This window comes from Neophocaena asiaeorientalis, unplaced genomic scaffold (assembly GCF_003031525.2).
Source record: "Neophocaena asiaeorientalis asiaeorientalis breed wild unplaced genomic scaffold, Neophocaena_asiaeorientalis_V1.1 scaffold234, whole genome shotgun sequence".
In the NCBI taxonomy this organism is placed as follows: domain Eukaryota; kingdom Metazoa; phylum Chordata; class Mammalia; order Artiodactyla; family Phocoenidae; genus Neophocaena; species Neophocaena asiaeorientalis.
The window spans coordinates 54,429-80,568 of record NW_020172270.1 but is presented as its reverse complement, the minus strand read 5'-3'; the positions used below and the strand labels follow the sequence as shown (position 1 = coordinate 80,568).

Below are 26,140 nucleotides of genomic sequence, written 5' to 3'. Positions count from 1 at the left end.
GAGTCCTTGTACTTGGCTTTACGCTCTTCCGCCGCAATAGTCACGTTTATAGAAGCCGTGTTTAAGCTTTATGCTAATTAATGCAACCTGACAATTACTTACTAGAGATTTTATATCTCCCAATGTTACAAAGTGTCAGCGTATGACATTTAAGGACCAAATGGTATTATGAACAACACAAGGATAAATGATAGTATATTGTTGGGATACTCGGTGCAAAAAGGGCTGATTGTGTAGGGGATGACTGGCAGAAGCATGGGAGAGGAAACAAATAGCTCAGAAGTTTCTTCCCACCTTGTGATATAGTCAGAGAGACAATAATGGGGCACTTGGACTGACTTCCGTATACTCAATTCAAAATTTTCATGGTTGTCAAAAAGGTATACAGAAGTAAATCCACCTATACTCAAATTCCCAATAAGGGCAACTTGCAGTTAGGAAGGGATTTACTATAAATCCTCCTGTAAGTTATCAGAAAGAAAGTCACTATTCATATATTTAAGACAGTACTGTTGCTATGATTTCCCTTGGCCTACCACTATGAATTCAAGGCTATGTGAAAGGCAAACACAGCATACGTGTATTTTCTGTAAACCCACAGTAAGTCAATCAAACATTATCCTCTGACAAAATGCAACCTCCGAAGGTGTAGATGTAAAGGTCAGGCAGGCCCTGAACAGCCCACGCTCAAGAAATGACTACTCGAGAAAGAAAGTGACAATGAAAGAATAAACTAGCCCCTTTTCAATGCCCGGTCACTGATACTTTACTTTTATCCCCTCCTCCTGGGAAGATAGAGCGAAGCCTGGCTTTCTTATTCTTCTCTTCAGGGGCCATGGGAAGTGGTTTGGAGCTGTGGTTGAGTGCCGAAGAATCCCGGTTGTTACTATTCATCCTCAGTGGGGGAGCTGGGGGTTTCTCTTCATTATCCAGACCGTCAGACATTTTCAGTTACAACCGATTGCACAGCTCCTAAAGACGAGGAGGAGAAGACAGGAGTTAAGGGAGGTCTAAAAGACAACCTGGTAAATCCGGGGAGTCTAACATCTTAGAAACCAAAGCATTCATCTCATGTCATCTCAGGTTTGGCACTGACCATTCTGAGGGGTTCCTTTTCTAGAGGGAAGGGAGCTGCCTGCCTAAAACCCAACGATGCCATTTCCCAAAGAGGAAAGCAAAGGCAATAATGAATGGCTTTTCAATATGTAGACACAAACACCGAAGGTCCCTTCCTTTTCCCCCAGTGACACTCTATTTTCTGCCGTCCACTCAGTCTTTTAATGAACAATTTCCAATCTTTCTTCTTTAAAAATTCTATCCTCATGATCGTGGTCAGGTAGCACAACCTCCTTGGAGTCTGGAATTGACACAGGCCTGGCTGTTGATACTTAATGGCGCCTGATTCTTAACCTGTGTGCACCTGATTAACAAAACACACCCTACTGTTTCAGGAGAAAGAACTGAGAAACAATCTAGTAAGCCGGTAGTTTCCGCAGAGTTGGGGTGGACTGCTAGGGGAAGAAATGCCCCATCTTCAAGGAGCAGGCAGAAGATAAAGCAGAGCCCAGTGCCACCATGAGCAAAGAGGAGCTCCAAGGAGAGGACTGCTTCGTGAGGAGACACCATAACCTTCCTCCTTGTCATATTTTATGTCCTGGAACAGGGAACAAGGGAGTTGACAGGGGTAACAGGGTGGTAAGCACCAGTCCCGTTTTAACAACTTATCTGCTCTTAATTTCACTCTTCTTTAGTATCTTGTGCTGAGGGTTCAATACATTCAGGTCTCATGCCACTGGAGGGTAAAGTGAACTAGAAAAGCACAAACTCCACAAGGAAATGTTTCTGCTTCCAGCTGTCTTCCCATTCTCATTCAAGTCCTTGCATTAGGGCCCTGACACTTGCCATGCATGTCACGCATGAAGAGTACCTTCTAGGGGAGACAGGGCAGGGGAGGGAGGGATGGAGCGGGAGTTGGGGATTAGCAGATGCCAACTATTGTACATGGAGTGGATAAACAACAAGGTCCTACTGTAGAGCACAGGGAACTATATTCAATATCCTGTGATAACGCATCATGGAAAAAGAGTATGAAAGAGAATGTATATATATGTATCAGTGAATCACTCTGCTGTAGAGCAGAGATGAACACATTGTGCAAATCAACAATACTTCAATAGAAAAAAAAAAAGGGTACCTTCCAAGTGAATCTCCAGTTCGAATACAAGGAAAATCAAATCCCACTGCAACAAAATCTCTGTAATTTCATCAAGTATTAACCGGCACTAATTTAGGAGTGTATGAGCTCTCCATACGCAACTTGGCATATCACTCTATTCCAGTAACATTTACTGTTAACCAACCTGAGTACAACAAAAACAGGGGTCTCCTCATTACCTGCTACAGTGAGAAATAATCTACCTTAACTCTTTTCAGCCCTTCAGTGGTTACAGTGTGTTTATTACTTTCAGTAATGAATTCTAAGTTACATTATGCTATGTGGAAATTTTTACTGTTTTAGATTTTCTCAAATATATAGAGCCTGTACGTATTCAAAAATAGCTGAGTATCAATTAATAGTTTCCCCATCTGCACAGGTGACTGCCAACTAACAATGATTGGTCTGACCTTGGTGTGGACAAGAGATCTCTTTTCTTTTCCTTTGCCTAAGTGTCGTGCCCTGCATTATCTTAATGAATTAAGACCAAATCTGTATTCCTTTTTCAGGAATCGTGACAGTGAAAATATCAGTAGTAAACGTTTTGTCACCGCCAGATTGATTAAGTCTCATATTTTCCTATACGGGTGAAACTATAGCACAAGGTAAAATGAAAACCTAACTGTGCTGTCAAGGATCAATTATATTCATAGATACTGCTGGTAAATATATGAAATCAGTGCTAATGGGTCTACATTCCCTTTCCCATTTTGATTTTGGTCCTTCTAAATTCATTCTTTCTCCGGAAGAAAAGTGAGTTTAAGACTGACTTCACCAGTGGTATTCTGTATCAGACGGGTTCTTGGTTTTAATTTAGCCACTAAAAAGAATTTGCCACCAGAATAAAAGCACTATATATTTTTTGTGTGTGTGCGGTACGCGGGCCTCTCACTGTTGTGGCCTCTCCCGCTGCGGAGCACAGGCTCCGGACGCGCAGGCTCAGCGGCCATGGCTCACGGGCCCAGCCGCTCCGCGGCACGTGGGATCTTCCCGCACCGGGGCACGAACCCGTGTCCCCTGCATCGGCAGGCGGACTCTCAACCACTGCGCCACCAGGGAAGCCCAAAAGCACTAATTTTTCCTCTGTGTGTGCTTTGTCTGTTTTACTTTTCTGGGTTCAAAACTAATGCCTGAATATGTGGTGATTATTAACTAAAGCTCAATATACAGAATCTAGGTTGGTAAAAATAATGAAGTTTGAAGGTTATTGCAAAAGAACTGAGGATTCTAGGCAATACCTAGAAAATAGTGAAAAATGCGTCTCAGGAAGAGAAAGCCACCACGTTCTGGACGATACCTATTTTCTGAGGACATGTTAGTTAACTTGAGATAACAGAAGTCAGAGAAACATACATACCCTCTTTAACATGATATACAAAGTTGACCTTACACAATAAGGCAAGCAGGAGTCTGAGCCAGTCAGGGTGCTAGTGCACCTCCGTAATCCAAAATACTAGTCTCCTTTGTTCTGGATAATCAGGTGTGGGTAACAGTGGCCTTTTTTCTTCCTAAATATTCTCTCTGGGTAGAGACTCAAAAGGTAGATGCCCTGTTTCTTTTCAGGTCGGGAAACAAGGGCTACTTGGGATATAAAATTCACACTATACTCTCCTATAGTAGACTAGAAATCCCTGCCCAGAATTTGAATACCACACACTTGCTGTGGTCCGTATCACAGGCATTCTGCAAGGGACCCAGCTTAGATGGCGCACCTTTCTACTGCCCAGCAAACTGGAATTGGTTTAATTCCATTCAACTTATCAGGGGATTATAAGAGGGGCTGGAATAAACCTCTTTTACAGAGATGTTAATGAAACTGAAGAATCTTTATCTACTTCCACAATAGGAACATGAAGCAAATAATCACTCCGTTTACCTAGACATTTCAGATTTGCTTTTGCTCAAATTATCCTGATATTACGTCAGTTCTTCATGACTCTTTACAAGGCACAACCAATCTTCATCTTCTTCTCACGATTCCAGATAATTCTGAGCTGGTGACAAAGGAATAGGGCTGGAGACTCCTGTTATCTCTAACTCACCTTCAAAGCCAGTGCTTCAAAGCACACTTTTCGGTGACCGATGGAGAAAGGGTAGGGCCCTGTAAGGAAGCCTTGCTGTTAATGTATTTGCTTCCCAAGTGGGAGGTGTCTCCGACTATTCCACAAACGTAGGAGAAAAAGGGGGATTCTATTCTGTTATGTTTGTAAACAATGCCGATTTACTAAGCCACGTCCCTCCCCTGAGACAGCTTTCTACAAAGGATACTATTAATGGACTGCTGGTTCAATCTGCCTATGAGGTCATTATTTCCAAGATCTTGAAAGAGACTATTTTGTTTGGGGCGGCTGTAGGCTCTATTTCAAGAATTGTACAAAAGTGCCATTATTCTCCAGGAACCCAATCGAAAAACTGTTGATCTTTAAAGTTTAACTGTTGTCGTTCGCTTCTGCAACACAGCAGAAACTTGCAAGTGCAGGTCACGCTGGATCCAGCCACAGGCCATTTCATTTCACTTTTAGAATGTGGCTCTTAGCATTGAGGAGGAATCTGAATGGACAACCAGCAACAGTTTGTATCTGTTCACAAATTGCTTTCAGACTTGGCTACTAGGTTTTTCAGAGAGAATTCAAATGGCTTTTGTGGACAGTGTACTTTTTGTCCAGCCCTTGGGACTGAATGTGGCTTACCGATGCTCTGTAATTACAATTGAAATTCATCAGCAGTGAGAAATGAGCCTCTGGTCTCATGATAACCAAGAAGCCAGAACACCCCTCTTTCAGAGTACTAAGAAAGATTAATTCTCTATCTCCTCCCCTCCTTATCTCCCTTTTCCCTCGCTCTCTTCTCTACTCCCCACTCTCACCCCCCAAGTGCAAGGGCAGGCACGCACACACAGGTGCATACACACACACACACACACCCCTTCACTGAGTTGCCTTTTGACACAGAGATTTGCTGCAAAGTACTTCAGAGGAAAACTTTTATCAAGATGCGTGGCAACTTTAAATGAAATGATTAGGCATTATAAATAATTGTCATTATTCTCTCATTCTTCCAAAACGTATTCTCTTAATGTGGTGACAAACTAAACCCTCAGAGAATGTTCAGTAGGTTACAAAAGAAAGCCGCCAGCCTGCATGTTCCAGGAGTCAAGGGGAAAGACAGGTGCTCAAGTATACTCTAGCTAATGTGGCCAAAATTCATATCATGGCATATGTGTTGAACTGGATACAGTCAAAAATGCCAGTTTGCCACAGACGCTCTACCCAGGTGTGTGAAGGGTGAGACTCCAGAAATACTGGCCCTACAACTTGCAAAGATCACCTATTAAGCCATTAGCAACTGCACTAAATATTTTTGTCAGATCTGGTGCCATCAGAGACAACCCATATGTCTGTATTATTCTGTCTGCTTTCAAAAATCTAAATAACTGTTTATTTGCATATTTTCCCAATGAGAGACAAACTAATAATGGTCTCCTTTCAAAAACAAAAGCCCAGGCCGGCAGATGCACAGCCACGACCTAATAAACCCAGAGGTAAAGCTCCCGAACCACCAACCACACGAGGCCATTACTATAAATTGGTGAGCACATCAATATTGCTTATATCCCTGTCATATCAAACTAGAGGATCTAACACAGGAATGAGATGTAGCCCAGGGGAAATTTCCAGGGTGAACTTCCTAATGTTTCTGAGATGCCTACATAAAGAATAGGGTTGGCTGCGAGACACCTAGAGCTGATGAGATGACAGCTAAACTGACAAGAGCACACATGAAATAAGACTGATTTCAGGATCTCAAAAACGTAGTAAACAAGTCAAAGAACTCTCACTATGTTTAGACACTAACAGAACATGAGAGCGTTTCAAATTTCTAGAATTGGGTACATCTTTTTAACAAGAATTAGCTCTATAGATCAAGAAAGAGTGAACTTTAAATGACAGCTTCCAGACTTGGAGGTATTAAGTAAACATAGATTTAAAGTCAGCCAATGTCTCCTTAGACAATGATATCAACACTGGACTGTTCTTCGTATTTCAGGATGAGGTTACCGCTTTTACTGTAAGAATGATGTATACACTGAATTATACTTTGCTGGTGGGAGAAAGGATCCAAGAGTTACTTGCTGGCTCTTTCTTGGGCTTCCTTGTAAACAGAAGCAGACATTTTCAAGATGGCTAGCTGAGCTTCCTGGGATAAACTGTGATGGGGAAACAAATGATGCTTTGCTAACTACCCTATGCTGATCTGATACTAAACCCACTTTATCTCGGACACATTCTTAGCAACTGAACCACCAGCCAGACACTTATGACTGACAGCGTAAGAAGATGTAGTGAACTGTTTTCAATTGCCAAAAAGAAAAAAAGAAAAAAGGAAAACATCATCTAGCCTTCTACAAAGGGGACAACGTATTATCATTTGAAAGGATGTTTATACCTTGCTTTACATTTCTACAGCAACTTGTATCTGAAGACTTCTAGCAACTTTTCAGACATTATTTCCCATAATATGCTAAGATGCCAAAGAAGAGAGAAAGGGCTCACTTTATAGGGAGGAGAATGAGCCAGGTCTGGGTCCCTCAGCAGCCCTAAACCCACACTCCCATTCCCAGACAAGGTGGACGAGAGCCCGACCCCTAACAATAGTCAGCCAGATGGGCCCAACTTAGCATTGCCACCATCTTGTCTCAAATTGCACATAGTCATGAAACATGTCATTCCCCTCACTAGATCATAAGCTCCTTGAGGGTAAGAACCCCTTGGTCATGACTATAATGCTTTCAAACTGCCTAGTACAGTGCCTTGTTCCCAGGAGGCATTAAATACACATGTGAGGGAATGAAATGGAACTCTGTAAGTTCTGTGCCTTTGCTGAAGCTCTGAGTAAGTTTTTCATGGTGCTGAATAAGCCTATATGCCTGATCCAAGCAGGTCTGAGCTAAGAAGGCGTTTGGAAGTTTTGGCACTAGTCTGACTGCCAAGCAATTGGGCATCACGTAGACGCCAGCCACCCTCGGATTATCGATACCTCATTTTTTACTGTATGACTTCATAATGTCCAGGAGCTTATTTGAGCTCTTGCTCTTATTTGAGCCGGACACCAACATGTGAAGAAGGGAGCACCATCCCCATTTTCCATGTGAGGAATTAACGAGGCATAGAGGTTAAGCGACTTCCCCAGGGTCACAAAATAATTGAAAGAACTGAGACCAGAATCTCGAACTCTCCTCAATTCCCCTCCCATGACACCATTACGATATGGATCCAAGTAAACCCACAAACACACACACGTTCTCTCTCCTCACATGTGCACTTTCACCCTCCCCGAATATTCATATGACAGTTCTAGCTTTTTCATTTCAACCCACTTCAGGCTGGTACTTACCGATTTCAACTGCTTGTCTCATCCAAAGACCCAAGGCTAGGAGATTTACTGACAGAACTCCAAGAGGATTCGTTGGCCGGTAGGACCAATTCTTAGATGGCCTTGTTTTGGGGCTTGTCTGTTCTGGGGCACTCACCAAGGGAACTCTGCTATCAGAGACAGGGGTGTGCTGTTTCAGAAAGCCTGGCCTGGGAGATACCATTACAGCGTGTAATGGAGGGAAGCCATTTCACAGATCATTTGATCAGGAGTTGCTGAGCTACTTGTTAGGCAGATTTGCAAAAGCAGCCGGACAAGTAAGGGAGGCACTAGCTCTTTTTACAGCCGCCTCATTTCAATCTTAGATCCTGCAAGAGATAGCTCACTACTGACACACATACAAGGCATGGTCACACAGAATACATTCATGCTCTCTCTCACACACGCGAGCAAATGAGGTCGGTTCCGCTGTAGTCCTGTTCTCTGTTATGAGTGGCTTCCACTGTTTGTAGCAGGAACCTCACAGTAATGAAATCCAATAAGCCAGCATATTATAGTTGCAAATTTCAATAATAGGTTGCAAATAAGGTAATCGATAGCTATACCCCAGCCTCCAGACCTCATATACTGCATATATTATAGGGGGCAAATAGTTCCTATTCGAATGACTTCTTAAGCTTCTAAATGTATTGTGTATGCTGCGTGAGCTAATGCCAGGAAAATGCTAATAATCACCTGACCTGTGTTTATATTTGCAAACTGATGCATTATCACAGGTTTCAGCTTTTCATGTCCAACACTGATGCTTCTAAGAAGAGAAAATAAGATGCATAAAGAACAGAGGTAGACATTTTTGTAAGTGTTAAAGAAAACAAAAGATGCCTCAAATAAACGTGTGGAAAAAAGAAAAGGGAAGCAAAACCTAGTAATAAAACATTTCTTAGTTCTCAAAAGAGAATGTAGTATCCTTGGAAGCAGTCAGATGGAAAAAATTAGATGCAGACTAGCAGCCCAAGCGAACAGGATATGGTAAACCAACATCTCGAGTCTCTGGGGTTCTAGCTGCTCGCTGTTACTATGCATGGGTGATAATTATACCCTTCCCTGATCCACTCCGGCAAAAGAGCCACGAATTCCCTCAAACTCAAGCCTAAAAATTCAATTCCCAAAGTTGCTAGGGCTTTTTGTATACCAGAGAGATGTCTGGACATGGTTTTCGAACACGCGCCTTATGGCTTATCGTCCTAGGAACTTGCTCTATTCTCAATGTTCTACACCCAAATCAGCCTTCTACAGGGAAGGTGCCCATTGAATATTTGAAGAGAAGAGTTACATGGGGTCAATTGAGATCTTAGCATTACATATTTCTAAACTAGGAATTTAGATCATTGTAGCAAAGCTCATATGCTACCCGCTCCCCGCAAAAAAAAAAGACATCCTGCCAGAACTGGAGGTCAAAGAATCTGAGCTGGTGCAAAATGCAGCAACTCTTCTTCAAGCTTTTGCCCCTTAACCTAAGTTTACAAAAGAGCCGAGCATGTGATGTGTCTCAGCATCTTATCTGGGGGCTATGGTTAAGGATGAGGAAATACTATCTATTAAAAACAAAGGGCTTCCCTCAAATGCTGAAGGAAGAACGGGACGTGACCAGGCCCAATTTCCATCTATCCCACTTCACAAATGGTAGGGGATAAACATCCAGCTGGCCATAGCCTTAGTTGCAGGAATTCCCCATCTCCTACCCCCACCTCTTACTGCCGCCAAAGAGGATTATTTTTGTCTTAAAAAAAGACTGTCCATGGGTCTAAGAAAAGATCGTAATCCACCCAAGGAAATTCCCCTAGAAACCAAAAGCCCGAAGGATGACCTCACAATCGAGCATGCTGGCTTCCCTATGGCTTTCCTGCACCAGGTAAGTTCTTCACTTACGAGCTGTCAGATCCACCGAGTGATTCATTCTCCTTGCTGCCCGTTACTCAGCTGCCACTGTCCACTTCTATAAGATGTGGCTCATGACACGCAGCAGATCCCTCCTCCAGCACTCGATCAGCTATGCTGCCCCAGTGCTCACCCGCACACACACAGAGAAGGCTGCCAGGTACCTAAGTCTTTCTGGAGCCCGGAGAAGCCTCCAGGCTGAGAGCACAGGGCCCAGCCCTCACTTCAAAGGAAGGACATGACAGCCCGGTAGGAAAATTGCAGATAGAGCAGAAGTAGGGTTTGTTGCAAGGAACGCGCGTCAGCAGGCCTGAGTTCCCAAGGACTCCTGTGGAGGCGGGACAGTGGCCTAGAACACATCTTGACAAACATTTGGGGAAGAAAAAGGGAAGGAAAGTTGGGTGTTTATAATAAATATATATAACTCCATTATAATTCTGTATCAAGCAATGGTCATCTCAGAGTGTTCGTTCTCCTTTAAGATTGAGCCTAGGGTAATTCCCTGGTGGTCCAGTGGTTAAGACTCTGTGCTCTCACTGCAGAGGGCCCGGGGTTCAATCCCTGGTCAGGGAACTAAGATCCTACGAGCCGTGCAGTGTGGCAAAAAAAAAAGATTGAGCCCTTAACTATGAGGGTCTATAATGAGGGTCTATATGAGGGTCTTCATGCACAGCTGTATAAAGAGAGGAAAAGAGGAGATCTTAGGTCAGCCTAACATTGCTTTTTATAGGAAAAGAAACCAGTTACATGCCTTCTTCTTGTGGACTGTTGGCTGACTTTCATTTCAAAGAATCCTAAGACCAAAGCAGAGACCTACTCCCCTTTAACGGTAAGGGGCTGCGAGTAAAGAGATAAATAAACGCCCAGCTCTGGGGGGCATTATAGACTCGAGCAGTGGGTTTCATCTCTGGCTGCATACTGTATATAAAATGTATATTAAATACACGGATAAAAATATAACTACAGAACAAGGGCATGTGTATTACAAATTGAAGGGTGCTACAAAAAGAGGGACTGAAGAAGAAGGGAAGACTCTCCTTCACTGCCTGCTATCCTACTGGATGAGAAATCAGTGCCAATAATCATACCTCCCCCTATAAGGTAAGTGTTTGATGTAGATGTTCCAAAGAACATCACTGTCCTGCCTTTCATCTCCATGCCGCCAACATTCGTACGTACCAGGTACTGTGTCAGGTACAGGGTGTATACAAAGAGAGGTGAATAAAGAGCAGTCCCTGTCTTCAAAGAGCTCACAGTTAAATGAGGATGGTAGACAGGCATACATACAATAGGGAATACAATGGATGCACCCAGGTGGGCACAGAATGCTTTGGAAGGACACAGCAGAAAGGTAACTGAGGTTCTCAAAGAGATCAGAGATACAGTACTTCAGCAGGGTATTGAAGGATGAGTAGGAAAGCACTAGGTTGGTGTAATACATTATTCAACAGTATATTCCAGCAAACAAATACTCCAAGCATGCTAGATTACGTTTCTTAGCCTCAGGCCTCTGTTTCTGCTGAACTAAGTGATGCTGGTGCTGTGTAAGAAAAAGAACAGATCTTAAACCTCTGGAAGAAGGTAACATGTACGAGACTTTCAAAGGCCAGAACACTGGCTTCTGGTGAACTATGGAAGGGATCAGTAAGGGTGACACAAAGCATTTTCCAGAACTGAAGTCATATATGGGCAGAACAGACTTCTTTTGGGGAAATGTATTAAGAACATAACACTTGGAAAAAGAAACTACTTGCTTTCATGTTACGTTTAAGAACTAAGTTGCATCTTGCTCTGCAAGTTTAATTTTTGGAGTTGATTTCTGGTTAGGTCTTTTTATAAACCCAAAAGAATTGTCTCCAACCGAAGAAGAATGGCTAATTCTAGCCCCACTCCTGGATTGTTCTGTGATCTTCAGATCATCACGAAATCTTCACAAATAAATTCAACCTTTCATTCAGCATTTACACGGTGTCTAGTATGTGCCCAGGAAGGCAGGGGATGCTTTGGAAGGCCAGTGTAGGAAGGGTAGCTAATACTCCCCCGAGGCATCAGAGGGCATTACACTTGAGCAAGGTATTGAAGGGTAAGGAGGAACTCGTCAGGGTCTAGGGCAAGAGATGAACAAGTTACAGTCCCCACCCTCAAGGAGACAAAGTATAATGGGTGTTGGCCATGACAACTCAGGCCAAAGATGACAACAGGTTGCTACTGAAGGACAAGAGAGGGGCTCCCAGCAGCCTGAAGAAGGAAGCTTCACAGAGGAAGTACACTGGAGCTGAATTAGGAAGAACAAATAACCAAACCATGGGGAGGTCACGTTTCAGGCACAAGGAACAACATGTGCTAAGGCCGAGAGGAGAGGAGAGACAATGTAGTGTATTAGAGAATCTACAGGTAACTTGGTGTGACCGTAGCAAAGAAGAGGGATGCGAAAAATAAGACCAGTGGAGATCAAATTAAGAAGGATATCGTATGCCTTTCTTTGGGGTTTGGACTCTTCCTGTCTAGATAAAGAGACCTCAAACAGTGGAATGGCATGATTAGCTTTGCATTTCAGAACTATTATTCGGGTGACAGTGTAGCAGATACAGCAGGTTGAAGAAGACTTGGGGAATTTTTTTCCCATGGAGTGGGATGTTCCAGGTAGAAACATGGGAATAATTTTGAAAAGAGACAACTCTCAGAAAACGAGCCACGGGAGAGGAAGCACGGGCAGTATGGGAGTAGAAAGACAGGAAAAGAGAAGTTTCAAGAGGGGTCTCTATTTTGGACACTGGCCAAATATGGCAGGGAATGCTAGACCTGGTATGATTAACTGGTCTCAGCACCCCAAATGGAAATCTGGGTAGAAATATATTTCTATCCCAAGAGGCCCAGAGGAATGTGGGAGGACTGATTTTTTTTTTTTTATCCTTTAGGGGGTTTTCCAGCTTTACTGAAGGATAACTGACAAATACAAAATGTACATATTTAAGGTATACAGTGTGATTAATGGTTTGGTATATGTATACAACGTGAAGTAGTATACATATACCAATTAACATACAGTTGTGTAACATGAAATACAGTCGCGTTAATTAATACATCCATCACCTTTTTGCTTTGTTTTGCTTTTTGATATGTTGAAAACACTTAAGATCCACTCTCTTAGCAAATTTCAAGTATACAGCACAGTATTATTAACTACAGTCACCATGCTGTGCATTACATCCCTAGTGGAGCCTTTAGTTTTTGTTCAGGATTCCAGACAGAACCGTGCCTCAGTTTCTGGTCTTTTTGGAAATGAGAGTAAACGACTAGCTTAGAATGGTGATTAATAAAAAAAAGCTAATGAAGTTGCTATGCCCCTTAAATGAGCAGCCACTGGACCACCAGTAATAATCACATTCCCAAGAGGATAATGACACGTTATTCTGGTTTTGGCCAATAGGACGGCCCTTATCAGTCTTATAGAAAATTTGTCTAAATTTTTATAAAGACTCTACCAACAAACATAAACATTCTACAAAGACCAAATATCTGCTAATGGTCCTCGAATATGTAACTTTTGTGTAAGTCCATATACAAAGAAGAGAGAACAAACACAGTGACACAATGGATATCTCGGTAAAAATTAAACTAGGAATATCTAGTAGGAAGCAAAACAAACATCTAAGCACCCTGTCTTTAGTACGTAGCAAATAATAAAAAGCTGAAGGAAACATCAATTCACATGTGGTGGGAAAAAAATCTCTCCCTAGCTATATCTATTCCTCTCAACAGAGAAAGCAAAATTAAGACAAACATAAACGTAGCAGCAGTTCTAACATGTGTATTTGGCATTATGGAACGGTTCAGTGGAGAGCAGGACACGTGGGCTGAGAATATCAATTTGGAGACCATCGGCATGCGAGTAGGTGCAATTGCCCAGGAAGAGTATAGAATGAGAGAGGAGGAAAGACCTCGGGGGAACACCAACATTTTGGGGCTGGAAGACGAACCAGGGATCCTCGAGAAATATGCTTAAAGTAGAGGAACTGGCTCTATGACATCATGGAAACCAAGAGAAACGTATTTCAAGATGAATATGGCTATGAGGCAAATGTCACAGAGAGGTCAAAAATGCTCTTATCTTTTTGTCCTCCCATCCTTTCCCTAGAGTTCACTAAAGTTGACGCTTTGTCATTTTCAGGTCAGAAGAGAGATGGCCAAGTGGCACCAGAGGTCTGCTGATGTGTTTCAGAATGTTTCAAGAATTTCCAGGCTCTGGAAATTTGGTACTCCTTGAGCAGCATGAACAAAACCACACAGCAGGCCTCGAGAAAGATTTTCCTTTCGGTGGTAAACGGTACCACCGTGGCCATATATCACTCAGCCTTGTTGCAAAGGGTACTCTTATGATGTCACATTTATTGCACTTTTGCAACATGCTGGGCATCACACAAGACACAGAGAGAAACACCGTGTGGTCTGGCGAGCAGCTAAACTGTAGCTAGTAGCATTAAGACATCTTTTCACAGGAAGGATCACGCTCAGTTCAAACAGCTCATATTTGCCAAGTGTCGCCCCAAAGACTTTGCCAAACAAAGATGCAAATATTCCGCCTAGACTAGTACCTTCTCAGCCCAGCACTGCTAATGAGCTTCATGACCTTGAGTACATCCCTCGGTGGCTCTGAATCTATTTCCTCACATGCAAAAGGTGACTACCTCACCAAGAGGTTGTGAGGATCAGATGATCCACATGTGGGAAATGCTTTGAAGTAATTTAAGATTTTTTACCCCACAGAAGGTGTTTACAATTACTGCCACAGACTTCACAGGCCATAAAAAAAATCACCACCATTCATTGAGATTTGATTATGTTCCAGGCACTCTGCTAAAAGTTACTCATGTACAAGTTCACATAACTTGCAAAACCACTTGTAGTATTATTTCCATTTTACAGGTGAAACTGACATTCAGGGACATCAGTTCACTCGCCAAGGTCACAGAGTAAGACTAGACAATCTCAAAGACAAATACCAGGATACCTCTTATATGTAGAATCTACTAATAAAATACGACAGAAATGAACCTATCCACCAAACAGAAACAGACTCACAGACCTAGAGAACAGACTTGTAGTTGCCGGGGGAGGGGGCGGGAGTGAGGACTCAGAGGTTGGGATTAGCAGATGCAAACTATTATATACAGAATGGATAAACAACAAGGTCCTATTGTATAGCACAGGGGACTATAGTCAATATCCTGTAATAAACCAGAATGGAAAAGAAAAACAAAACTATACAATCCCATGTCTGTGTGACTCCAAAGCCCATGCTCTTTTTTATGCTTCCTCAATCACATTACAGTTTTATGTGATATGCTGAGTTCTCAGTTACGCACAGCTTTTGCATGGACACAAATGCTCTTAGGGCTCTGAAGTGAGTGAACCGTGCCTCCCCTCTGCTGTCTGGGACCAAAGCCTGGAAATGAGCAGACCCCCTGCCCAGGACACAGACATTTCAGCATGAGAATCAAGGGCAGAGGAGTGCCTGTGGTTAGAGACCAGACCTCTGGCTCCACCAGCATCAGAAGTCTTTTCCATTCCTCCTCTCCCAGGTTTCTGTACCAGCATATGAAGGTGACATTACCGAGGGCCTCAGGATTTCAAGGGAAAAGCTGTAGGACTAGAGGGGACATTGAAATGAACATGAAACATTGCTACAGTGGCCAAATAAGCATGTCTGAAAATGACACAGGAAATGAGGAAACCCGCATGGGTTAATTTTATTTTTCACTCATCTTCTTAAGTGGAAATGAGCATTGACCCCTAGCCCGTGGTTAAGCAGAAATAAAGACTTAAAGGAAAGCACGCAACCAGTCCTGTGAAAATCGGGTCTTTGGCAGCAAGGAACCATACTGTTTCTCTGTTACCTCAGGGTTCTACCCCTTTGAGAGCACCTCCTTCCAAGGGCTGTGGTAAGGATAACAACATCTACCATTTTTGTTGAGCACTGACTATAGTCCAGACATTGAGCTAAACGCTTTCATCCAGTATCTCAATTCATCCCCATAACAACTCAATGAGGTATTAGCGTCGTGCCCATTTTACAGATGAGGAAACTGAGACTTGAGGATAAGTGATTGACTCAAACAAGGTTACATGGCTAGGAAGCGGCCAAATTGGGATTCAAATGCTGGTCCAGCTGATTCCAGAGTTGGTGCTCCTAATGCTTCTATCATAACAGATGAAGGGGTTATTAAATATTTTGAGAAGTATAAAATACCATATACATGCAAGGGGTGGGTCTCCTTACTTAGCTTTCCTCATTGTATTCAAGTGAATTCAGGGAGGTGCATTTTGCCCCTCCTAAAATTCAGCCAGTACTGTCAGTTTTATAAATTGCTTTCGGTGAGTCTCAGCTTATCGGCAGAAATGATCAAATGTAAATTTGCCGAGCTATTTCCCTAAAGCCGTCTCCTGGTGGAAGTGGTGGCTAAATCTTAATTAAGTACAATATTTCCATTAAGGTCTAAAAGCTCACTTTTATTCCTCTGCCTTATGCCCAGTGACAAAGCACTTCGTTACACAATCTTCTAGAAAGATGACCCATCTTTCCTGTGCTAAGCAAGATGTCTATGAGGCAGTTCGCTTTGGGAAGTGTCCTCCCTAAATCCTGACTGCTGTTTCCAACCACTCATGGGCCCTCAAGGCCTTTTGGAGCCTGAGGACCACTGAATTACATGATGAAGATTCTGCTGACCCCAAACTTCAACAAGACTGCTGCCTTGTACTATGGTTTCATGGTGATTCATCTTTCCCATTCAAATGAAATTACCTCAGGGGCAGAGTCTGTGCCTCTCGCCCATTTGAATTTCCCTCTGGGCCTTGTACTATGTGTGGCCCACAGAAGGTCCCCAATGTGAGCTGGTAATGCCATTGGAATCCTGGAATTGAGGGAGAGAGGCACTGGATCTGTCCTGACCACATGTTGCTGCCCACCCACCCCGTTTAGTTTCTTAATCGAGTTTCTCAAGTAGCTGCCCTGGGCCCGGCATTGTGTTAGGCACCGAGCATCCAAGATAAGTAAGGTGGTGTGGTCTCAGCTATCACCAAGGAGTTCTCGATCTAATGATGGGTGTACATGGGGTGGGCTGGAGAAGTGGGATCCCAGGGTATAGGCTCTTCCCCATGGTGTGCTGGAACCCATATCCAATGGCAGCTTGGTTATATTTTGGTGTTTCTACTCCAGGGAGACTCCAGCAGGGGCTGCCATGGACTACGGAGACTCCTACAAGGTGCTCTTGTGGCCTAGGGTGGCACACGGCCCTGGCACCAGGCTCCTGATCTATTGGTTCACTCCTGGGGTTTTTGTTTTTTCACCCTCTGCAGGGAAATCTACAGTCTGTCTGGAGTGCAAGGAAGTTTCTGCAGCTTGTCTTTACCCACGCCTACTGAGAAATCTCCTCCGTTAACTTGTTAGTAACAGCTGTTGAAATTCCAGTGGGGTCTATACGTGCTCGTACACACTCACAATAGGAAGATGTTTTCTCATCCAGCTAGCTCATCGGCCTTTTCTTTCTCTTTCTTTCTTGAATACCATGGTCCAGGGTTAACAGGGGAAGGGTAGACCTGGCTGGATGAGAGGTACCTGCTGGAGGCAGGACTGCCCTTTCCACGTGTCTAATCGGCAGGCAATTCCAGATCATAAACGTAAAACCAAAGACACACTTTCACATAGGAAACCATTATGAGTGCATTAAGAAGCGCATGCTTCACCTCCCCCTGCCCTTGGGAGAGAAGTGAGGTGGCAAGTTAAGCCATAAACTTCCAAAAGATAAGCAAACCGCTGAAACCCTAACCTCTCTGGAAAGGAGTGGCTAAGGTTCTGCCTATCAGAGGTGATTTCTGCCAAAGGAAACTATGGTGAAAGGATGTAAAACTTGACCTGAGGGTTTGAGCAGCTTCTTTTTAATCCTAGACATAAATCTCACTCCTTTCTGCTGGAAAGATCCAGTCCCATTGGCACCTGGCTGAGAGCAACACTCTTCCTTTTAGCCAGAGGTGAGAAGAGAACTAGTGGCAAATAGGGGGGGAAGAGTGACAGCTGTGACTACGAACTACTGCCTGTAATTGGGTGTGTTACAATGTGTGTGTGCGTGTGTGTGTGAAGTGAGAAAGTGTGTGAATGTGATGGTATCAGTGCGGGGGTATGTATAAGAGTTTGGGAAAGTATTACATGGGTGTGTACGTGACAGCGTGGGTCATTATTAATACTGTTGTGAATCTGTGTCAAAATGAGTGTTGCCATGGGTAAGTGTGATTACGTGTGAATGCGACACGGTTAGAGTGACTATCAGTGCTGAATATATGAGTGGAAGGGTGTAATTCGGAGCGTACAAAGATAGAGGAGTTTAAATGGGTGAGATTGTGTTTATGGTGTGAGCATGTATAAATGTGAACATATGAACATGTATGCACACGTGTGTGTCCGTGACTTACGAGCTGTGTAAACATGTAACTGTGAGGAGGAAATAGTGGTGTCAGTGCAAATGTGTTGGAGTATGAAATTGAGCGTGTGTATGACCATGTGAGAAACAGGCAGGGGAAAGTCAACCTATGTCTGTGTACGGAGTGTGTGTAATTGTGTAGGAATCTGAGGGAGGGTTAAGGGTGACTGCATCATCTGAGTGGAAGTGAGTGTGTGTAGGTATGACTGGGAGAGTGTGAGAGCATAAGAAGGAACGTACAGAGTGTGTGAGAACGTGAGGGTGGGTGTATGATAAGTGTGGGTGTGTGTCAGTACGGAACTGTGAATATAGAGACGTGACTATGTATCAGTGTGTGTCAGTATGAATGTACCTGTATATAGTGTGTTCAGAAATATGACGGTGTGTGAGGGCGAGGGGGTAAGAGTGATCATCACTATGAATGTGTCCAGTGTGAACAGTGAGTGTGAGTCAAGGAGGTAAATATGATCGTGTGAACGTACAAGGGTATGAGTATGTGCTTGTGAGAGAGTTGTGTGTGTGAGCGCCGGAGGGTACCAAAATTATCTGGGATGCTGAGAAACCCTCCAGAAGTGTCTTTCCTCCCAAAGTCACTACATGTGTCCAGTTACACGCAAGCACCTTAGCCCCTCTCAACCTCTATCTCCTCATGGGTAAAACAGTGATGATAAAAATACCTACCTCGAACTAGTATCACTTTTATAATCAGAAACAAAAACAGCAACGATCAGAAAAAAATTTCTACCTTGCAGAGTTACTGTAGGATCAAATGGTCTCATGCAAGTAAAATGCCTAGCACGGTGCTGGCAACAGGAGACAATAAATACAAGTTATTATTGTGGCTGTCATGGAACACCCAGGAGAGACCCAGGGGCTTGCTTCTTATTTTAGCCAGTTCTAGTTACCTTCTGTTGCTCAAGCTCTATAGAGGATCCCCTGCCAGAGCATCTCTGGAAAGCTGAATGCATCAATATCGGCAAGGCTGTAATTTCATACCTTCAATTTCACGGCCAAAACTCTGGAGCTTCCCCCTCCATGAGATGGCATCACAGAAGCACCTATCACTGAGCCGCAGTTTTCCTTTGTCCTGTAGGCCCAGGACAGGCTCAGTGTGAAAGGAAACGGCATTGTATATTCCTTGTTTGTTTTTTGTTTAGGTCTCTTTGTTTTTCTTGTTGGGCCTTTTTTAAAATTTTGGTTGTTTGGTTTTGACTTGGGCAATATGAGAGATGTCTCAGCAACTGACAAAAAGACAGAAGACCAGACAGGGAGACAGAGGGACGGTAAGATACAGATAGCTGGACAGCAGCATATAGCCTCAGAAGGCCAGACAGAGACGACAACAGAGGAAGCTATCATGGCTGCCCGAGAGGAAAAGAGACAGGTAGCTGATCAGAGAGGCAGGCCAAGAAACCTGAAAGGAGTGGACAGGAAGAGAGAGAGGCCCAAATGGAAAAGCTGTTAGGGAACTGCCAGACACTTGAGAGAGCCTAGAGACCTGTGAAATTTGGTCCCTACTCCTGAAGACCTTACACAGTCCAGTTTACCTGCCAAGATGAATACTCCAGAAATCATGCAAGAATTAGTTAAGGCAGCAGAGAAACAAGGGCTACACTACATGCTACAGACTCGGGCGTTGTTGGAGAGCTGGGGGAGGAAATGCTCCCTGGTTGGGTGGTAAGACAGAGGGAATGTTCTGGAAGGTTTAAGTTAAGCCTGCCAGGCCCAGAAGCTGGGATGGATGGGATGGGGGTACACTTTGAATAGGAAGGCAAAGTTAAGTTTATGGGGCAGTAGAAGTTACAGGAACCAATTGGTGAATTTGGGGCATGTGGCTGAAATGCCACTTCAATATCGGGAAAGCAAGAGGAGAGGAAATGACAGCTTGATGGGAAGCACGTCTGTGTTACACTAAAGCCCTTAGATGGAGCTTGACATTTGCAAAGGACTTGCCAATGACCGGTAGGTTGTTTCTCCTGCTCACTCCAGGACGTAGGTCAAGGTTGTCAGTCCCATATTAGAGATGGGGGAACCAAGAGACCAAGCACAGCTGCACAATCCCCCAGAAAGTATGGGCTGCGACCTGAGGCCTGGCTGGTGAGGCCCAGGCAGGGTCTCTGACATAGGGAGCTCTGGTGGAAAGGTGGCATTTACCTGGATTTGGAGATCCCTAACTCCCTGCCCTGGAATCCATTACTCACCTCACACAGCCACCGCTGCAGGACCTCAGCACAGGTGGGTGCTGCCCATGAGAAGGGGCCGGGCTGCCTTCAGCTCCGACGGGCTCAGTGCTGGGCACACCAGCTGCCACAAGATGCAAGGACTCAGCTGCTCTCTCTTGGGGGAAACCTGCCGAGAGAAGCATTGTGGGGGGGCGGGAACCTCCTTCCCCACCTGCTACTATTCCATGCAACCCCCCAAATATCACACACACACACACACACACACACACACACACACTACAGAAAATCCCTTAAGAAGGTAGATAATCAGAGTCAAGAAGTGTAAAAAAAAAAAAAGCCTCGGTACATGGGAGTCCGGAAAGGGCACTGAGCTGGGAGTTTCAAGCTGAAAACTGCTAGCGCTTCACCACTCTGCATCTGCTTGCTGGTGAGTGGAAAAGACCTGCCTTAGTCATCCTGGACAAGTGCTGAGAGCACTCAATCAAATGAGAGACGTGAAATATTTGCATATTTACAGGAGGTGGTACAGTCCAGTGGACAGGAGGAAACTGCAAGATGGTGGCAAATGCAGGTTTGGCTCTGAGGCTACCTGAGCTGCCTGAAGACCCGGCTGTTCAGCTTATTCCAACCCTCACCCCCAAGTCTCCACCGCCATTTCCATCTCCCTCCTCAACAACCTCCTTCACTGGGTTGGTGGGCAGGCTTGGGGGAGCACTCTGAGGTCCCCTAATTTGCTATCATCTCACAGCTGCTGAGGGCCTCAGCCTCTGATCCTAATTGGAACTTTCCTCTACCTTCCGCCAATATCTGCCACAGGGATGTCTTCCGTAGTCTTCCCCAGATTTTCGGGGGTGAATACATACTGGGGTTTTTAGGGGGTTACAATTTCCCCTATCTTCCCCAGAGAGGTTTCCATGTCCAACCACAAAGGAGACAGGGTCCTCTTTTTTTTTTGCAGTACGCGGGCCTCTCACTGTTGTGGCCTCTCCCGTTGCAGAGCACAGGCTCCGGACGCGCAGGCTCAGCGGCCATGGCTCACGGGCCCAGCCGCTCCGCGGCATGTGGGATCTTCCCGGACCGCGGCACGAACCTGTGTCCCCTGCATCGGCAGGCGGACTCTCAACCACTGCGCCACCAGGGAAGCCCAGACAGGGTCCCTTTAATCCTTCCCTTTCCTGCCTTTCCCCACAATCACTTGAGCCTCTCAAGGAGGAGACTGATATTCCCTTGATAGGACCCCAAGCCCTGCAATCCTTCCTTCCTTGCCCCCTCTTTCCTCCATAGACTTTGTCCTCAAAGAAGAGCAGCACCTATGGGCTAACTTCCAGTAGAGTCAGATCCAGGCTCGCACATGCTCTATTAGGGGATTCCAGAAACACAGAGGGTCCTAATCCAAAGACATGGATGGATGGATGGGTATCTAAAGCTGGAGAGAGTAAAACTGAAGCGTCAGGGAGCCAGGAAAAGCCCCGTTCTTCACAATTCCCCTTTCTAGAATAAAAAGACCAAGCCATCCTCCAGGTCTGCCAAGTTGCTGCTGGCAAGCCTCCAGAGCACGTCTGGCCCCCGAGGGCCCTGGCATCCCCTGCGAGCGTCCCACATGCACACTCCAAGCAGCCTTTCCAAATGCTACCCACTGCACCGCTGAGTGGTGTGCCACCCCCCCGCCCCCAAGGCATGAGCTCATCCTGCAAGGGCGTGGGGGTGTGTGAGGGAGGGAGGGCTGCCGTAGCTCCAGAGAGGGGCGGGACTTGGAGAGGGCCCAAGAAGAAGGGCCGCAGGAAGGCCCCTGCGCATCCCCAGGTGGGGAGCGGCACCAGAGGACCTGGGGGAGTGGGGTGCTAGTGCACCAGCCAGTACTAACCAAGCAGCTCCAGGTTTCTGTGCAAGGTCAAGAGCTTTCCTTGACGTACCTCCACTTCCCCTCAGCTGCTTACTGCTTCCACGGCAGCCCGCTTTGAACCCACCAGCTGCACAGCTGGAGCCAATGCAGAGGCAACGGGCAGGACACGGAGCTCCACCTGGCGGCCGCACTCCCGTCACCCGTCTGGGGGGACGCTGTGGTGGAAGCGCGGGCATGTCTGTGTATCTGCGTGCCTGTACCGTGTCGTGCGTGTGCAGCCGTGTCTATACTGGTGTTGTGCATGTATGTGTGCTGTGGGTCTGCAGTATGTTACATGTGTATTCCATCTATCCCGTGCTTGGGGAGCCTGTATCTAATCTATATTGTGTGTCATATGTCTACGCCACGTTGTGTGTCTGTATCTTCTCTGTGTTTATACTGCCCGTGTATGCACCTGTGGCTCAGCCTCCTACTGGAGGCTGGGGTAGAGATCAGTGCACCCCTCATGCGCCTACCAGCACCCCAGCCTTGCTACATTCCGGCTTCCTGCCAGCATTTATCTATCTGGGGACTAGGGCTGCCACCTCTTTGGTAGGGGAGGGGATCTGTGGACAACCATTCTCTCCACCACAGAGACTACCTGTCCCAGCACTGAAGAAAGCTGGGAATGTTCCAGAACCTTTTTCAGGCCCAAAGAAGGAAACTGGGCACTGGGGGTGAAATGGCTCCCTCTCTCAACTCCCAGCCCCAGATGGGCCTACAGGAAGTTGCAGCCACCTGAGTTTCAAAGTTGGAAGGACTGGAGCCCTTCTCCACAGGAAGGAGCAGCTGCACAGGGGGTTAAGCTCTGACCTTGGAGCTGGGTCACGGGATGTATCTGGAGCTCTGCCAAAGGTGTCCCCGTTGAGGTCACTAGAGGGCGCGATTGTGCTGATTGTTAGGGGTAGTGTCTCTAGAAAGTACAGAATTCCAAAACTTCCCCCTGGCTCAGAGAGGGAGGGGGTTGAGGAAGACAGAAGGAAGAGGATACAGACCCTAAGCCGGGCCTTTCCTTCACCCTCACCCCAAGCCCTTCTGTTTTGAGGCTGAGTTAGGGAGTCAGGGCCACTAACGCATGTCCGCCCCCCTCCAGGGTGTAAGATCTGTGTAAGAGCCCCAGGGCGCTTTTCAGGGGCTTGGTTACAGGGGCAGATTCTCCACTTGCGCATCTCTTTTCCTCCCTGTTCCCATTCCCATGAAATAAAAGTAAGGCCACCCTGCTGAAAGAGATGAAATGTGTGTAGTGGTTGTGGGTTTGTTTTGTACAGTTTTCCTCCAAATTAGAGGCACGCCAAAAAGTATGATTTAAAAGGGATAAATTGGGGGGGGGGCTCTCCTTTAGTGAATCTGTTTTTCATTACCAAGAATAAATGGACCCACTTCCTAAAATGTCACCACCATCTTAGAAACCACCTAGTCCAAACCCATCATTTGAAAGACAAGGAAATTGAGGCCCAGAGAGGGGCAGAAACACTCAGACCAGAACACTGGCTTCTGGACTCCCAAGGTTGGTTCCACCGCAGCTCCTGGTCCTCTAGTCCCTAAAAAATCTTCCTTCTCCAAATCCAGGACCCTCCCACCTCAGGGCAAAACCCTGGCCTCCATCTCCACTGTGTGGGCTCCAACACCGTCCTATTCCATCTCAGTGATCAGGCGCCCAGGCCTTTCCGTGATTTCCATTCCCCACCAGGAGACTGTTCATCTCTTTCCAGTCTTCAAGCTCCGCTTCCCTCATTTTGCTTCGCGCCCGCAGACCCAGCTGTGGCCACGCCATCTTGCCCCTCCTCGCATCCCCCTGGGCGCAGCGCAGACTGCCCCAACCTGCAGATAATTGACCGACTGTGCAAATCAGACACGGATCCAACGCATTGTTTAACGTTTCCAAATAAACTCTGGGTTAGGCTGTATTAGTGACTCCAGTAATCACCGGGGATGTAAATGCAAACGCCTTCCAAAGTCGCGGAGCGCGGGAGGAAGCGACATATTCTGGGAGGAAATGGAAGCAGACTGCCAGACCCGAGGGTTCATCTGGTACCCCTAAATCAGATTTGAAATGTATGGCTGTCACTTGATCCGAGGCCCAGGTTTCACACCTGAAATGGAGGTCTCTGGCCCTGGGCGCACCGCGGCCTGCCCCTTCCCGCCCCCTGTCGGAGAAGCCGCGTAGCCCTGAGCTCGCAGCCGAGTTCACCCCAAGGCCCTGCAGAGGGAACTGCCTAGCCTCTGGCCGGTGGCGAGGTTGGGGGACAACAGGGCAGCTGAAGCTTAAGCTGCATCCTAGATGCCTCGGCAGCTTCACTTACCTTCTAGGGCAGTGGTTTTCGCCGTCCCTGGTCTGCACAGGGTCCGAGGGCCCCTGGGAAGGAGGGCTTTCTTTTTGAGCACAGGCAGAGATACCCCCATGCCTGAAGCAGGGGCCCCAGACCTGGCCCTGGACCACCCCAGGTAAAAGCAGTCAACCTACCTGTCTCGGTCAGATTCGAAGCTCCCCCAGCCCGTTCTGGGGCCCTGGCCCCCCACTCCCTTCTCCTTACCCAGGAGGAAGAGCCATGTGTAGAGGCTGCTGCTCATCAAGTTTCTTCTTCTTCCCTCGACCAAAGCTACTGGCTCCTGAAGGTTGGGTTTCACCAGTGGGAACGCTATTGATTTCCCAACTACGGAGCAATCGTCCCCCTAAGTCTGGACTGAGCCACAGGTGCCTCAGCCACCAAAACTGCCCCCAGTTCACCAGGGAAATCAGGGCCTTTGGGCTCCTGGTAAGATGATGGCTTTTTTCTTCTCTCTCTCTTTGGCTTTGCTCCCCTCTACTCCCCTGACCTCACCTACCTACTCTATCTGATTTCTAGATCTGATTTTTCTTTTTTTTTTTTTGGCCTTGGCTATCCACTTTGACTTCATAGTAGCTTAGTCTCTGACCTCATAATAACAGAGTCTCTGATGAGGGCAGCACCTCCCAATCCCCGAAGTTATTCCTCATTTCCGTCTCTTGTCACGTCTGTCTGCCTGCTCCCTTCCCCCAAAAGACCTCAGAGCAACCTGTGGGAATGGTCAGCTACTTGGAACGTCCTTAGGGTGTTGCGGCCCCATGCCTGTACCTCTGTCACAGGCAAACCCCCTTTTACAGTGAGGTCTCTCCTACAAGGTCCCCCCTGGCCTCGAGATTTGCAGCTGTTGGCTTTTACCGCCCCCCCATCCCCAGTCTCTGGCTATTTTGCCTCTTTCCTGGGGGGAGGAGGCTATGATATTTGTATCCAGAAACAGAGGCTTACATGGCTCTCTCCAAGCCCTGGCCTGTTAATCGCCCATTACCATATTAAGCCCCTTTGCCCAAAGGTGTCCCTGATTAAAGGACTCAAGAACCAAATGACAGACCTGCCCAATTATAATTTTGCAGATGGCCCAGTGAAAACCACACTGACCTTTACACCTCGGTCATTCCAGAACAGGGCCACAGTGTTGTCACCGACAGAAATGGACTTCCTTCTGTTCCAACACCTCAGACAGCCATACAGTTGGCCTGGATTTGAGTCTGCAAAACCATGAGGGGAGCGAGACTAACATGGCTAAAGGCTTCCCTGCTGAAAACCATTTTTTAAAAATAGCACTGCAACCGCCCCCTTCATGCTTCCCAAAGCCAAGCCACTCACCCTTCTCTCCTTCGCTTCTACAGACCACAGCCCAGAACCCTCAAGTCCAGAGTCTGGCACTGGATTCTGGAAGGTGGGACCAAAAGAACAAGTGGAGCCTCTGGCTCCTTCCTGCAGGCACCGCCCTCCCACCGCTCCTGCACTCCACTCCTCCACAACCACCGAGGGAAGGAGAACCTGCCAGAGCGAGAAATCAAAAAGGTCCAATCCCTCCGAAAGTGTGGCAGGAATCCTGCCAGAGGCAAGAATTGAAAAGGTCCAGTCCCTCCGAAAGTGTGGCAGGAACCTTGCCAGAGCCAGTTCACAAACTGAGGGCAAGGCCTCCTGCAAGCTGAGGGGGACAGGGAAGGGGGGCAGTGGACCAGATGATCCTGCTCCCCAAACACAAAGGCCAACTGAGGGACCCCGGGTTTTCTAGGGACATTATT

General features: G+C 46.2%; 1 protein-coding gene across 1 annotated transcript in view; it reads right to left on the bottom strand.

The window, feature by feature from the left end:
- PAK3 (p21 (RAC1) activated kinase 3) overlaps positions 1 to 25,804 on the bottom strand; it is a 113,276-nt gene extending 87,472 nt beyond the window's left edge. Inside the window, exons 1-4 of the mRNA XM_024762521.1 lie at positions 25,713 to 25,804; positions 25,485 to 25,594; positions 20,202 to 20,349; positions 771 to 972 (exon numbers count right to left, since the gene is read on the bottom strand). Coding sequence (XP_024618289.1) covers positions 771 to 945 — 175 coding nt within the window. The 5' untranslated portion in view covers positions 946 to 972; positions 20,202 to 20,349; positions 25,485 to 25,594; positions 25,713 to 25,804. The remainder of the gene's footprint in view (positions 1 to 770; positions 973 to 20,201; positions 20,350 to 25,484; positions 25,595 to 25,712) is intronic.
- Positions 25,805 to 26,140: the final 336 nt, after the last annotated feature.